This window comes from Anguilla anguilla, chromosome 17 (genome assembly GCF_013347855.1).
Source record: "Anguilla anguilla isolate fAngAng1 chromosome 17, fAngAng1.pri, whole genome shotgun sequence".
NCBI lineage: Eukaryota > Metazoa > Chordata > Actinopteri > Anguilliformes > Anguillidae > Anguilla > Anguilla anguilla.
Window position 1 is genome coordinate 11,010,899 of NC_049217.1, and position 16,499 is coordinate 11,027,397.

The window sequence follows — 16,499 nt, forward strand, 5'->3', positions numbered from 1 at the left end:
AGAAACTCTGGGGTCGGGAGCCTAAGAAACTCTGGGGTCGGGAGCCTAATAAACTCTGGGGTCGGGAGCCTAAGAAACTCTGGGGTCGGGAGCCTAAGAAACTCTGGGGTCGGGAGGCTAAGAAACTCTGGGGTCGGGAGCCTAAGAAACTCTGGGGTCGGGAGCCTAAGAAACTCTGGGGTCGGGAGCCTAATAAACTCTGGGGTTGGGGCTCCGTGGCGGAGGCCGCCTGCACGCCGCCGGGCTGGCGGGGGAAAGCGCTTAAAGGGGCGGGGTGGGAAATCACGCTCGGCTCTCCCCTGACCTTCGCTCGCGCTCGCGGGGCAGTCTGGAGCGAGGGGTTTACAGACCAGAGGAGGGGGAAAAGGGTAATTACTTCACCGCTCTTCGGCTCTCCTGTTCTTAAAACTTGGGTTCCTTTGGCAATAAACGCCCTGTGAAATCCACAACACCAGCTTTTTATTCGCCATTAAAAGGCACCTTGAGCCTTACTGAGCAAAGGAAAAGGGTTCGGTTTTTTCAGCAAAGGTTTTGCCTTATTCAACCAGCCTTGCAAGGGACACATGCTGGAGGGTTCAACTAATCCATTTTCGCAGGGTTAATATTTCGATAACAAGTGCTAATTATTTTCCATCCCAAGCTGATAAATAGATTTAAAAGAAATTGTAATTCCACCCATCAATCCATTTTCTAAACTGCTTACTCCTGGTCAAGGTCGCCGGGGATGGGGGGAGTTGGGGGGGGGGGGGGGGGGGGGGGCGGCAGCAGGAGCCTATCCCAGGATGCATTGGGTGAAAGGCAGGAATACACCCTGGAGAAGTCACTAATCCATCGCAGGGTCCACACACCACTCACGCACACATTCATTAGCCAAGAACAGTTTTGACTCTCCAATTAACCTGCATGCATGACTTTGGACTGTGGGAGGAAACACTGGGAGAACATGACAGTAAGGCCTCAGCCAGGATTCTAACTCGCCAACTTCTTGCAGCGAGACCTTCGGCACTAACCTGGGTCCTCAGGAATGAATGTGCATTTCTCTGATTATGATGATGAATATCATCCAGTGCAGGGCATGAATGATTTTTCAGTGTAGGTAAGAAAGGAACAGGTTCACAAATGACAAAATGACCCCAGAGCACGCTACACAAACATGTGCACGTGTGTTTGCGCACACACTTACACAAGCGTGCAATTACAAATGCAGAACCATCCCTGCCCTCCGGTCTGCCATAAGCAACCATAGCCTTTCATCTCTCAGCCGCTGTTAGTCTTCTCACAAACACAGCAAACAAGGAACTCGCCATCATTTTTCATACTTAAGCCATCCTATTGTCAAAGGGAGATGACAAAAAAAGAAAAAGCTGGCAGCAGCTCATTGTTAAAGCATCCTGTCTCTGGCAGCAGCGGAACAGCCGAAAGTGTGGCTGCAACCCTCAAATTTAGGCTGGAATTCTCCCTCCCAGCTTTGTGCTTTTCACCTGGAGCTTGCAACAAGAAGGTGAACAAGTAACAAGCTTCTCAATGCGTGATTTTCAACAACAAAAGGCAAAACCTAAATCGAAAGCAGATGGATTTCACTTCAACCCCATCCTCACAAACGCAAATTTCGTTATATTATGTTCAATGAAACACTCAAAGGACTTCACCCATGCCATAGCTGTCAGATGGACAATGCATTTCCAGATGGTAGATTTCTCTACGAGATTATCCCCAATCCCCCTTCCAAATGATTCAGATCGCCAAGAATCTTTACGGGATTAATTTGTGCTCGCTCCTCGTCATGCGGTGTTTTGCCCGGACCACAGGGTCGCGTGTGCATGCGTGCGAGTGGACTGCGCGTGATTGAGAGAGAGGGCCTCGCTCGATGGCGGGAGGGCATTCAATCAGGCAGGAGTGTCTGCCGCGTCAGTGGGCAGCCCATCGAATCTGCATTTGTGTTCCCCTGCAGACGGCTAAACTGCTTTATTACCGACACCCCCTTTAAGGACATGGCGGTTACCGTGGCAACCGCTCGGCCAGGGCACTCCGGCTCAGGCCCGCTCCAGACCTGTTCGAGGGCGGGGAGGAAGGGGAGGAGGGCGAGGCGAGGTGGTGCGCGGGGCGGGGAGCGCGACTTCGGTTCCCTGCTTACCTTGTCCTCCATGATCATGGACGAGCCCCCGTGGATCCCCAGGATGGGTATGAGAGTCTGGGAGGAAATAAAATCCAAAATCTGCGCGATGGCCTCCTGGTCAGTCCCGTCCCCGAAGACCAGGCCGTGTATCTTTGTGCCGGACATTATGTCGCACACGTGGGTGATGATGCTCTTGGGGTCGGTCTCGTTCGCCATTAGCGTCACCAGGTTGACGTCGATGGGGTCGTCCTTGGTCCACAGGGCCCGGATCTCGCGGTCCGAAATGTAACGGGTCCGTCCCAGGATGACCGCAATGTTCAGTATGGGGACCTTCTCCGCCGCGCCCAGAGACACGCTTGCCTGCCACAGCAAGGCCGGGAGAGCCAGCAGCACCAGCCGCAAAATCCCCATGGCGACCCTGTTCATCCCCTGCAGGACAGCCGTGGAGACGGAGAAACAGAGTATCAGTAGCCTGCTACTACCTTTCCTGTATTGGAACATAGTATACATTTATACTTAAATGCAAAAGTATCGGGACAGTGACACAGTTTTTGATGTTTCAGCTCCGTATTCAAGGACATTGGATTTGAAATAAAACAATGAACATGAAGTTGAAGTGCAAGCTTTCAGCTTTAATATGAGGGTAAATGCATCCATGTTGGGTGATCTGTGTAGAAATTCTATATATGCTCCCCACCACACACCATACTTGCCTGTAATACATACTATCTGGAATACTTTACTGTTATCACTGTAAGATATTCATTGTTAAGTCAACCCTGATAGAATACATTGGACTTCCTGTTGGACTCTTGTAAACTCATGCTAAGGCTAAATTAACGCAGAGTATTTTACTTTTTAAAACCGATCCTGCAGATCCCTGAAAGTTTTCATTTAAAGTTCCAAACGGTGGTATTTACCAAAAAGTATGTTCATGTGAGAGAGGAGTTTCTGTTCTGAATAGTGATGAAATTATTTATTTTAAAAATTGTCAGTAGTCTGTCTGAAGTACTGAAGTACTGTTTTTCACTGAATCGTTTGACCCAGGTCTGCCATACATTCCCTGATAAGGACATAGATTACGCTCTCCCCGACACACTATACATAGAAAGTGACATTATGTCACTGCAAACGAGAGAGTTTAACTGCTGCATCAAGATGCCCTGAACAATAGTAGCTACTGTTTATGTGTGTGTGTGTCTCTATGTGCATGCATGCGCATACGTGTGTAGACTATAATATAATCTGGCATGGTTTGAATTTACTTGTGCCTCCACATAATCCATCCATTTATACTGCTGGTTATGTACTGGAGGAATTTGTACTTGTATTTCCCCATATTGGATTCAAACCTGCAAGCTCCTGGTAACAGGTCATATCTCTCCTGCAAGCGGCCATGGTGCTGCCGTAGCCTGAATGCGCTTACCTTTCCTAGCACTTCCTCTGAATAGGGCACACCTTATCGTGCATAATGCATGGAAACCCTGGTGAACGAGAGAGTTTTGCATCTAATTAATAGGGCTTAAAATTGCTCTGACGACTCCGGGCTCGTGATTTTCTACCGCTTCTGACTGTAATGCATGCACGCGGCGGTCGGGAAGGAAAGCGAACTGCCATGATAACCGTCACAACAAACGGTGTAGGCGTGGTGAGGTCATCTTGATATGCGCATCATGGATTGCATTAACGAACATGTCCAGGAGCTGTGTGAAATACTGTTAGTGGTCGACTGAGGGAGTCCTTAATTTTACGGCATGCATTGGTAAGGTTTTATCTGCTGCTGCCCACTGGATCATTCACTGGTCTGTAATAATTGCCATTTGAAGGCTAGAGACACGGCTGAATATAGGCTATCAGTCCTAAACCACACATACGTGTTGACATGCACCAAAGCCAGCAGGTACGTGTACAGCACACGAATGAATTTAAAGCGTTACGCACGTCGGCGCGCGCGTGCGAACGAGCATGGACTGTGAATACCGTTGTGCGTCTGCAGCTGAAGCCTATAGAAGTCTGCGTATTGTGCATCCAACGTTAATGATGTTTTCACGATTCATTATATTGATGGCAAAATAATGCAGGAGTATCCTATTATCGGCAAATACACACAATAAAGAGAAGGGGGCTTTACTATTGATTCAGCAACTTTGTCAGCTATTAAAAGGCGCGTCATGTCGGGGCAAAGAAACAGCGACATACATTGGCTAAGCATATTAAAAAGCAGCGAGATGAATGTCTGTATTTGCACACATCAGGCATTCCCGATGTAAACTTCATATGAGCGTTCACCTGCCCCTCTCCGCGCAAGTGATTTTGTTCTCACAATTTTCACATTTTATTAGACCTGTTCCAGCTGGACCATCGTTGGATCAGTTTTTCTGTAGTCATGTAATTATTTGTGTGCTGGATCAATTCATCAACCTTTCCGCAGTGGAGTGAGATACGTTTCGGAGCCGGTATAGTCTTGCTATAGAAATTTAGTCTGCAGTGACTCGCGTTTTCCTTCGGAATTTTTAGTGTGGCGAGACAATACGAGGATTTCGCTGAACACAAATCTTCCCGCTACACTATGTCGTTGATAGATAAATGACGCATCTGCGTTGGCGCAGTGTGAATGCGCGTGGTGCTGGCCGAACCTCTTAAATCCACCTTTAAAAATGGAAATGTTCCGCGTGCATTTCTGAACACGTCAGCGAATTACAGCTGACATCTTGATTTCTGTTTTTACATCACGGATATGCTGGGGATACGTCAGTGAAAGTCATTTGTCCTGGTCTTAGTATCACAAAATATTTACACGTTAAATATAGTATTATGTGCATTATTTTCCATAAAATCCTTTCCGTTCAGTCCCAGTTGCTTTAAGGTATTCTCTTGCCATTTCTTCCTTGGCTATGGCATTACCAAAATAGTTGTGATTCTTCAAACACGACATTTAAGGTTCAATTTATATTTGAATACTTGAATGTATGCTGTACAAAACCAAATGTTGATATTTAAACCTGCTGCGTCTCCTTATGTAATAGGCCGTTCATTGTACACCTGAGTTCGGTGAACACCTGTATACACGGATTTAGATGACACACGAGCCCCCCCCCCCCCCCCCCCCCCCCCGCCCCCGGCCCACTCCAAACGCTTAGCAATTTTGTCATTCAGCACAAATTACGTTTTATCTCTCGTATTGATTACACATAAATGGAAATGAATAGACATGTCTGTGCTGTCTGATAATGAACAAAAATGAACACTGGTTGCTGATTTTGTTCGCACAGTTGCTGCAGTAAAAACAGAAAGAAAGAAAAACTCCTCCCCTGTTGTACTAAGCACAATCAAATGCAAAACCTGCGTAGCTACAACGTGACTGCATTCCGAGCATGAAAGAATTTAGACGTAAATTCATTTTGATTTCTCATTAACTTCCATGGAACAATCATTATACAATAGCGACCCCCAATGGCGTCAATTACGTCCTGATACTTCTCATAGCTGGCATGAATAGGTCCTATGGTATTTCTAGGACACAGGCTACATTCAATGTCACTAAACGTAGTTCTAGATTTGAATATCGGAAGGAGGCACAGACTGGTAAGGATTTCCTTTGAGTACTCCCACGTCTGAGATGACTCAATGAACATTTACGAACGCACATACTCCCTTGCAAGCCACTAACCAAGGAATGAAAGTATTCAAAGTTGATCTACGAATGAAAAAAAAATCTGCGATGAATTAAGCCGAAGTATAACAGTCATTTCGGTCTTTATCCACAATTTATCAACGCCGTGCCCATTCAAATACACACATGACAATAGCGCTATTCGGTTATCATTCACTGCAGTCGCAAACCCTCGCAGCTTTCAAGACGGAGGAAATATGACTTGTCACCACGACTATGACTAAAAAATACAATACTGTATATGTAAAAGACATGAATGAGTAGTTCTGTTTGATCTATTGAGAAAATGTCTATAAGACTGCAGTAGTTTCAGGGCGAGTGTAGCAATAAACCTCGTTCTGTATTCCCACGTTGGAAAAAAAAATCACTGCAGCCTGCAATTCACGAAGAAATGTTTGAGTATTCTCAATAACAAATTGAAATTCCACCGACAACGACCACGAAACAAATTGTAACAATCTCGCGGTGTGAATAATTATAACATAACGGAAAAGATCTGCATTTGTTTCTCTTTGCAGCAAGATCGCACTTTGGCGACCTATGCGCGTGGAATGGAATATCACCACTCGTTTGGGGTAAAACAAAGAAACATAAACTATAATTAAATGATAAATAAATGCATATACTTACAGCATCTCTCTTCCACATTGCTCCACGATTGTAGTCTGAGAAGACATTGTAACGGGGGTCTTCCCTTAAACAGCCCTGTTGTAAATATGGATAATAATTTCCACCGGAAAAGCCCCTAACTTAGCCCCCCAAAAACACAGAATCACATAAATCCAACCGTCTTCATTGTCTTGGGATTTCCGCGATCATTCCTTGGCCCTGCATCATCGAGTTTCCCAACAGTAGCGAGGACTCGACAGCCAGAATGTTAATTGAATCCGCCAGACGTGTGAAATATGTAATTCTGCGGTAGGACTGCTGGACGGAGCAATAGAGCTCGCGCTGCGCTCCGCATTCCTCGCAGCTCTTTGGGAACTGAGGGGCTCGGGCAGGAACACGTCCTTAAGGTGAACAGGAGAATTACACTCTGCTTCAGAGCGAAGACGAGACCGCGAGCAATGCAATGCAGTAAAACTTCAGCTCCGGCATGTGAACTTGAGGACAACCATTGTATTTTAACGTTTTCTCCAGGATGATTAAAATGACACTACCAAAACGTCGCCTCTGTACACTTGTATTTTCAAAAACACCTCTCAACACCAGGGGATAAATAATTTCCCCAAAACTGTCGTTTTCAAGATTGTACTGAGGTATATGAAATTACGAGATCTTATGTGTGTTGGTATTACTTTGAAGTCGAGCTTCTTGCAACGCAATTCTTCAGTTTTGTATGGCAGTAACCTGGATTGCTTCATGCAAGGGTTGCCTCTCAGTGACGTAGTCTGCTCTCATTTGAAATTCCACATGTCTCCACCAAAGCCGTATCTGCAGCTCCAAGTCTACCGTTCAGTTCAATAAAAGACGCGCGCAGTCATCTCCGTAAAATAAAAACGCGAGTCCCAAAAGGAAACGGATAGTGCTCATCCAACTGGAAAGCATCATCCATCTGATAATGACTGGAAGCAAAGTGGAACGAAACTGAACACCAGGATTCGGTTTTGACGACGGCAGCAAGATTTTGGCAATATACAGCCTAACATTCATTGATCTGTCGACAAACGATTAATCTATGTGAAGTTAAGTATGTTTAGCCTAATTCAGCCTAGTTCCTAATTTTTTAGCCTAGTTCGTTTTCATCTGATTTGTAATCTATAAATTATATATAGATATGTAAAAACAATATTCTGTAAATTGCTGTCATCCGATGTCAATGTTAACTGAAAGAATGGGGTATCCAACAATGTAGACGGTTGATGAATTAATTCCTATGGAAGAATTCTTAGGCAATTTTCCTGAGACCGTTTGCATTGGGTTTGCTTGTTTGCATTTCTTCGGTACCCTATGGCGAAAGCTTTCACATTTTTCTGTGCATATGTGCAAGCCGGCGACATATAAACAAGCAAGGTTAATAAATGTAATGAAAAATAAAACGAATTATGAAATATGAAAGATTGCTAGCCTGTATCCAAACTGAAACGCTTCTGCTGATTCGTACTCTTAGCGTCGCTGTCCTTTCAGCACCACGCTCCAGTAGTGGGCTATTCATAAAAAAGCAATGCAGCGTTTATTCGAACACCAATCCACGTATTCGGGTGTAAAGTTCGGGTCCGCTTTTGAAAACACTGAAATACACATTCAGTCAGCTTTAAATAAGGCTTTTCGCCAACCCCGGTTTATCCTGTGTTGATGAAATACGCCAAGCACGGGGTGAGACAACGGAACAAGAATGTGCGAAATGGGATGGACAGGTCATCCACGTATTTTACACAAAGCTGCGCATGCAAAGAAAGAGACGGTAAAATACATGCATGGCAGAATCCTACCACTCTTTTGGGCAAAATGGTCATAAGAAAGACAACGGAAGGCGGAGGCCCTGAGCACTGTCATCAGACTGCTACTGGGGACCCACTAGTCTCCAGGGAACAGATCAAAACAAAAGCACACTTGGGTACACGACAAGTTAGAACTAATATGCATTTTTAAAAACTGCACATGGTGGCAGAACATACTTTCAATAAGCGACATCAAACGAAAGGTTCATTTAACTTAACCAGGCTACCGACAGCAGCTGACTCCTAGCCTACCTGACTGTCCAGATCGCGGTAGACAGTACAGCATTTTATGTATCAATCTGAAAAAACAACATTAGGACCCTGGAAATTCACGCTAATATAGCCTATTTCTGTTAATGTTACACATTTCAAAAATAATAACAACAACGATAATAATAATGATTTGGAGAGATTTACAATCCAGAACAGTTTTGCTGAGAGAGGGTCACCTGACTGCACGTCAGTGTATATTTGTACATGCAACTCCGCAGAAAGTTGACATGTAATGTCGAATGCCACGAGTTGCTGTATGCACTGTAGAATGCACTGTTGAAGCTGTTGTCTACACAAACTGTTGGTGTTTGTTGCAGGGGCATTGCACCTCAACTCACATAATGCCACGTGCTTTAAGTGGCTCCATGGCTCCTCTACGGTCCGGATTTTGCCCCTTATCATAATTCCTTTTCCGCTATTCTGCATTTGCTTAAAACCTAATGTACAATAAAGGAGTTTTCCGGAGTCAACGCGACTGCCCGCCTGTCATTAGACCCTGTTACGCTTAGCTCGGTAGCAACTGCAGTGTCTAGAGTAACGGAAGTTTGCAAGTCAATGCTACTGTCGCATCCAGTCCTCTGATGAGCGCTGGTACTATTTTGATGGTAAAATATATTACACTTTTGTCATATTAAACGTTGGTATTAACCACAGGCTGTGTTCTGGGCCAATACTTTTCTCATTGGTTGTATGGCGATTTCCTCCAATAGTGGCAGCTGGTCTTGCCGAAGAACGTGAAAGCAGGGGGAATATGAATTCGCACTTCCATCGTTACTTATGTTGGGCTGTCCATGTGAAGTTCATCATATAGCCTAATTATCATTGGGGGGCAGGTCTGTATTTTTCCCAGAACAACTTCCAAGAAAATCTTATAGTAACAGTACAGTATACAGTATACAAAACGTTGGAGCACTGCTTTAAATAAATACGTTTGTAATGCTTCATTAACCGCTTCCTCGTTGATATTAAACTATTCGGCAACTATTCGACTTGTAAGCTACATCCTAGACTGATTAGATGGTCTAACGGTTGAAAAGAATTTCCAGGGAAGAAATTAACTGGCAATGCTTGTCATAGCGGTACACTATGTGACGTGTGAGTGTCTAGAGGACAAGATTCCTCTTCCATAAAAATAAAGCATCAAGTTCCAATCCACTCTATTCCCAGTTGGTACAGCGGGTCATACTTTTAACCCTTGTACTCGATTTAGGTCACATTGAGCCGTTTTAAACTTTTTGGAGAAGAGGAATTATATGCTTTTGAGAGATGCATTTAATAACCAGTGACTAAACCAGTGTCAATGTAGTTCCTGTTTTGTGTTTCTATTTGTTGTTCATCATCTGTATTTGCTTTATGTCTTTTGTCTATATGGTCTATTTGAATATGAAGTAAAGATGAAAAATAATAGATAATTTTGGTTCAAACCGATAAATATCAGTAATCTACTGCATGAAAACCAGTTGCCATGTATGTTGCTTATATTGTTTGGAAATGAGATGAAGATATAATCAGTGTTTTTGTATAATATTTCTGTATTGCTTTACAATCCCAGTAATGCCCTGGGTATATTTGACCCAGGCTAACAGTTTCACAAGTGTTCATAACACAGAAACAAAAGTAAAGGCTTAACCTATTGCTATTTACATTTGGAGTAATTGGTAGGCTACTGTTGTTTATTTACCCATGTGCCTTTATATCTTGGCTATGGTTCAGCTCTGATCCTTCCATTTCTTTCGTGTCTTCAGCTGATAATTTTCTATTATGAACCAAATAATGCAATGAAACAGTCAGAGGTAGTTTCTGTCTTTGGGTGTGAAGCTGTGAATTCCAGTCTTTCCTGGGCTCCTGTTGAACAATTCGAAGGATTTTGGAGGCTTTGCCAACCGACCCCGGTTGAAAAACAAGCAGCCAGAAAGTTATTACATCGTTTAACATTACATTACATTAAGCAGACACTCCTATCCAGAGCAACTTATGTAAGAGAATATAACTACATCCATCTGAACTATATCAGCAGGTCCAGCCCCGTTCCCGTTTGGTTATTTGTCAGTCAGACACAAATCACAAAAATATCTCAAGGCAGACATGTTTGGGCTAGAGACCGTCCTGAGCGTGAAGTAGAGCACGTGTTCTCGCGCTGCTAAAACACTACAGTCTCCACCGTGGAGCTAGGGCACTGCACCAACAGCACCGCCGATGCGTGCTGAACCAGAAGCACGTGAATGAGCAGCTATTGGAACCACGGCTGAGACAACGCAAAATATATAATTCCGTGTTTGTTCAGAATCTAAGCGGAATCCTGGCACACCACACACGAGAGCACAGTTAAACAGCAAAAAGCCTTAGCCCAATTAATTTTTGAAACTGTCGCTTCCATGCAGAACGTCTGAAACCTTTAGAATCAGGGTGTTCCTCACACAAATCGGAGAGAAGACGGATGTTTTTACGTTATGCTCTGTTGCGCGGAGTTGCCTAGTGTATTTTTATAGATTGGACTTTTGGTGTCCTGGCCACAGTAGCTATGGCTCATGATCGAATCTCATCGATGAGGTCCCAGTGACTTCCGGGTGTGGCTATTAGTTCTAGGCTATAAATAGCCCAAACACTGGCAGCTTGATTCGTTGCTTCAGTCCTACAGTACACTACGTGAACTCCCCAACAATGATCGACTGAAGGTCTACGACAAAATAAAACAAAAAATACATATATTTGCAAATTGTCAATACCCTTGCTGCCGACTGCATTCTGCCAGCACACCTGGCCAGGCGACCTGGCTAGCCCATGCAAGTAACTAGCTCTGCGGTCCAGTCAGCACAAACCCGCATTAGCCTACTTCCAGCACGTCGAAATAAAGAGCAAACTGGATGTGCGAACCTTTCTGACTACCTTTTGGTTTCCTTCCACCTAACCCCTCCTTCACCAACGTCAACTGCTAGCATAACCCCCCGAGGTAACCTACTAAAAATGAAATAATAATAATAATACAAAATCAAGAAAAACAATGCTTTCTTCTATTCGCAAAATATCCACGTCAGTTAGGTGCAGTAGCAATTTGTCGCACTGTATTATTGCCCGCAATGTTACGGCTGGGTAGCTGCGGGTGGCTTTAACACGTCGATATATTGAGAAACTTTTGTTGGAAACATCACCCACAGCAGAAATGAGACATTTATATCCCCATATGACACAACGTTATGAAATACAGCATATGTCGATACGTTCATACTGGGGCGAGAATAGGCGACGCTCAGAGGATGCAACTGTGCCGGGACAATATTTTTCCATCAAGCGGTAAAATTAAGAAAACGCCGTTGCTTTGAGGGAGCCATTCTCTGAGTCTGTGAGTGAGACAGTGAGGGACACTAAAGCCTCTAGTGTAACTTGGTATTAATAATAATAATAATAATAATAATAATAATAATAATAATAATGCCATCTTGCATCCTTCACTATCATCCTTCATCGTATTCTACTGCTGTGTTGCCTTCTCGTTGTACCAGTACTTCTGTTTTCATGTTTTTAAATATAGTAAAGCATCTTTGGGTTGGGAAAAGTGCCATATAAATAAAATACATAATTATTATGATTATTCTGCTGTATCAATGGGTTACTGAGGCCAATCAGAATGGAAAGCATGCCGTGTTCGTTCTGAATAAAAGTGTCCACCCACAAAATAAATAATGTAGTTCAGGGGCCTAAGCCACATTTGGATGGCTGATTTAAAGGTTTTTCGTAGCTTTCTCCTGTTAAACTGCTGACAGTGTAACGCTGAAGCCAGATGAATTTCTCGAACCCTGGCCACTAGGTGGTACTGTCGTCTATTTAAAACGAAAACAGTCACTATTGTTGAAAAAACCACAGGACTTGGACAAAATATATATTGAACAGCAAGATCTTTCGAAAAGCCAGCATAACTTCATTCCCTTATATTTCGTTTGTCGGATATTAATAATTTCGCGAACATTTTCATAAGATTGCTTTCCAGCTTCTTGAAAATAAGCCGAGTTCCTTGTGTAAATTGCCGTTTCAGAAATGACAAAAAGATGTTATTTGTAAAAATCAGGTGTAATAATTTTGTCAAATTATTACACCTGATTTTCTTCGAAATATGTCCCATAACCAAGGGGTTTCAGAAACCAAAGAACTGTCTATTCGCAAAACATCTCATTCATTTCGTTGTACAAATGTGGGATTAGTTAGTTTAACGTAATATCACCAGATTTGCCTCTACAATAAAGGCGTTTAAAATATTTTCTTTCGCGCAAGTGTGCCTGAAGTTTCTAGTAGGCCTAAGTCTAATTCTTTATATCTTTTTGGCTATTCGCTTATATCACCCCGGTCGCCATTTTGAAATGTTCCTGCGCGAAAACGAGGCTGAGATGGGAGGAATTCCGGAAGTGGTCTAGGAGCGGTGCTTACGTGAAGCAGTGAAGCGAGTTGAGCCGGCGATGCTAGTATGGCATATTGTTGTGTTCCAGGCTGTACATCTTATCAAAGACGAGAATGTGATCAAGGCTTGTCTTTCCATCGATTTCCGAGTGACCCGGACACCCGTCGTCAGTGGATTGCCATGATAAGGAGAGATGTTGGACCTTATTTTCAGGTAGCGTCTAAGTTAGCTAACATAACGTTAGCTTACCCTGATAATAACCTCAAAAAGTTCGTAAGGTTAATTTACACGTCAACACTCACGTTAACACATCTCTCATCTCAGATCACAGACAACAGAAGAGTGTGCTCCAAACACTTTTCCAAGGACTGCATAGAAAGATCGCTCACTGGTTTGAACAAACTGAAAAAGGGGACTGTGCCATCTTTGTTTACATGGTGTCAGCCCAAGGCCAGAAGGGCTATTCAACGCATCCAGAGGTAACTGTCATCTGACATTAGCCAAATTTGCGTATCAGCATGAAAAAGATAATAAATGCATTGGTATTCGTCCCCAATTGTCATGTCTGTGTAGGGATCCTATACAGATAGGAACTTCCTGTGATCACTGAACTAAGATCATCAAGAATAATGTTTTTGTCATGATTTTGTAGTGCGACTGGTAACTTTGATGAGGAAGAGGAAAACTGAATTACCAGTTATGTACAGGACTGCTACTAGGGATTGCACTCATCAATAAATCTATCACTTATTACCTTGATTAATTGCGTATCTTATCTGTAAAATGACAAAAAAGTAAGCCCATCACATGTTGGTTCAGAGCTTAAAGTGATGTCTGATAACCCCCAAGCTATTAATTTTATGATGATATGCATCATAGCACTTTAGGCCAATGTTAGCATTTTTTAAACTGTAATCAGGAAGTGTGTGGTATTTTAGTTTATAAATAACAAAATGGTTAATCCTTTATTAAAATTATATTTGATTTATTTGTCGATTAATCTGTAAATTTTTTCAACTGTAGTTGTGTTGTTTTGGGGTTATGACAGGCCTGGAAGGACAGGCTGTGAAAAATAATAATGATAGGATGAAGGTATACTGCATATTTGTATCTAGAATACTCCTGCGATATTTATTGAGTCTTCTGATTTCCTTCTTCACATGGATCCTCAACTCAGCCAATAATCCCTTGAGTCTGTAGTTTTAGATTTTGCTTTATTGAACTGCCTTACCAGCCCTAAGAACACTGTGACAAATTTAACATTGTGTGGCATTATTCACTTCACCATCACATATTTTTTTATAGTAGTGTGGCCAGGCCTGGCCCTAGGATTTTGGTGGCCCTAAACAAATCTGTGGGCTGTGTTTGAGCAGGGGGGGGGGGTTGCTTGGTAAAATCCTTCTTACATTACATTGTTATGAAATGTTCTGTTGCCATTCCATTTCAAATGTATACATAGAGCATGATTTTTACATAGAGCATTTATGCCATGGGCCGACCCTAAGTGCGGCAATAGCTTATCTACTGCCATGTGCTCCCTGCCTCACAAAGCATGGAAAAGGAAAATCTGGTAAAAGAAAAAACTGAAAATATTTTGAACAAATAATTATTCTATTTCAAAAATTTTTGGGACCATATTTACTTTTGTTTAGTTTTTTGTTTATTTTTTATTATGTGTTAAGTTTTGCGTAGTTTTTTATTTATTTATTTATTTATTGTTTATAAAATATATTTGGAAAGTTTCAGTCTTACTTTTGCAATAAATTTGCTTTGTATGTTTCTATTTTTTTTTTTTTTTGTAATCCCATTTTCTTTTGTCTCTTTTCTAACACAGTTCTAAGCAGGTTTTGGAGGCATTATGTGATCATGACTATGAGGGGGAGACCCTGTCTGTGGAAGAACAGCTTGATGCAGCACAGAGGGAGATTGCTCGTCTGGAAGAAGAAAATCAAAACCTGAAAAGTGAGCAGTTTCATCTCTGACGCTTCCAGTGTGAGCCCAAGTTGATCATGTTTTTCACTGGATTTAAAGATTATGACACCTTCAAAGCAGTCTTCCTAGCTCTAAAACCTACAGCAGTCTCTATGTTTAGATGGAGTCAAATGCAAAGTCCAAATCAAACAGAAGAACGCATTGTGTTCATGCCATAAAAAGAGCTGGTCGAATTCTCTAAATGCTAAGGAAAGGTGCTTCAGTGCTTCCTTTCTTATCTCCTTATCTTCCTTGCGGCAGCAAGATTTAAAGCGACGCACCTTTCGGCCGTTCACAAAAACAAACGATCAACATGACCGAGCGATTATATGCATAGGCTTATAATCAGATCATAATCAGCATATTAACCATAACACAGAAGTCTGTCGTTCAATAAAAAGGGATATGAGACGTTTTTAGCCAGATGATGATTTTAATTCAACATGTTTGAAACTTAAGAATGATGATATGTAGCCTACAGTAGTAGATTTGTATGCCTAACATGTTATGCCTACTTGCATTAAATTGAGCAATTATTTTCATACAATCGTACTAATAGGGATACATGTCGGTAAATATGAGTGGGCAGGAGGGTGAGCGTGAGCAACCATTCTCAATGTGACAACCATTTCGTTTCACTTTTGTGACTGGTAGCCTATATTCCTTTTTTTATTTCAATTCCAACCTTGGTAATGAAGTGATATTTTTCACCGGGTTGTCCAGGTTTATGTAGCCTGCATGAAACAACACGGTAAGAACGCACGGGGCGAAGTATCTAAGATGCGCTTTTAGTAGTCCATCTTCAGAACATTGTAGTTTCACCACGGCAGACGCACGTCAATAACATCCGCCGTAGCATAATTACGTCGCCTAGACTAAGTGCAGTCGCATTCTCTTAGCACCGCAGTTGTCTTTTATTGTTGTGTTAACGCGGAAAAATATTACGTGTAAACACGACCAAACTATACGTGTTAACACGCATATTAATGTCCTGTTAACACGACATTAACGTCTCGTTATTTGCTCTAATGGCCTTCCATAGTCCTTCCTCTCCCTTGGGCTGGCGACGAAAACGTTCTTAACAGAAGGGGTGGAACCCCTTAAGTAACTGGCTAACACGTAGATGGATTCACTGCGACGTCATGCATACTAAATAAGATTCGGCAATCTAACTCAAAACAGAAGCTTGGGAACTCCGTGCACGTGTTGTGGGCTACATTAAGAAGTCACACTTAGTATTATTACATACGTTGAAACAAATAACCACAATTATGCAGACTTGCTGTGCAGTCGGTTGTGAAAACAGACCCGACTCAACGTCAAACTTACATTTTTACCGCATACCTGTTGGATCTCATCCCTTTCAAAAACGTCGTCGGCAGCTCTGGCTGCAAGCTATTAAAAATGTGGACTGGACCGAGGACTTAATTAAAAATTCTCGTATCTGCAGTGCACATTTTATATCAGGTAAGGTAAAGTATATTGTCCCGTTATATAAATGTGAATTAAGTAAGGTCATAAGTAAGTACGCTGTATCCTTGACTTGCTAGTTAGCGAACGTTTTATGCCAGCTATTAGCCTGCAATAAATTCTCTGCTAATTGTATGTAGACTAGCCGACACAACTAGGCTTCTG

At 42.4% G+C, this 16,499-nt stretch overlaps 2 protein-coding genes across 6 annotated transcripts in view; one reads left to right on the forward strand and one right to left on the reverse strand.

The window, feature by feature from the left end:
• Positions 1-7,281, reverse strand: part of grin2aa (glutamate receptor, ionotropic, N-methyl D-aspartate 2A, a) — a 137,453-nt gene extending 130,172 nt beyond the window's left edge. Inside the window, exons 1-2 of the mRNA XM_035399200.1 lie at positions 6,420-7,281; positions 2,135-2,545 (exon numbers count right to left, since the gene is read on the reverse strand). Coding sequence (XP_035255091.1) covers positions 2,135-2,545; positions 6,420-6,437 — 429 coding nt within the window. The 5' untranslated portion in view covers positions 6,438-7,281. The remainder of the gene's footprint in view (positions 1-2,134; positions 2,546-6,419) is intronic.
• Positions 1-16,499, forward strand: part of atf7ip2 (activating transcription factor 7 interacting protein 2) — a 78,166-nt gene that overhangs the window by 43,767 nt on the left and 17,900 nt on the right. Inside the window, exons 1-3 of one of the 5 annotated variants that reach the window (XM_035399202.1) lie at positions 12,919-13,106; positions 13,218-13,372; positions 14,728-14,855. In XM_035399202.1, coding sequence (XP_035255093.1) covers positions 12,960-13,106; positions 13,218-13,372; positions 14,728-14,855 — 430 coding nt within the window. In that variant the 5' untranslated portion in view covers positions 12,919-12,959. Of the gene's footprint in view, positions 1-12,918; positions 13,107-13,217; positions 13,373-14,727; positions 14,856-15,713; positions 16,332-16,499 lie in introns of those variants that run through there. The other 4 variants (XM_035399201.1, XR_004763160.1, XM_035399203.1 and 1 more) reach the window with 4 other exon arrangements.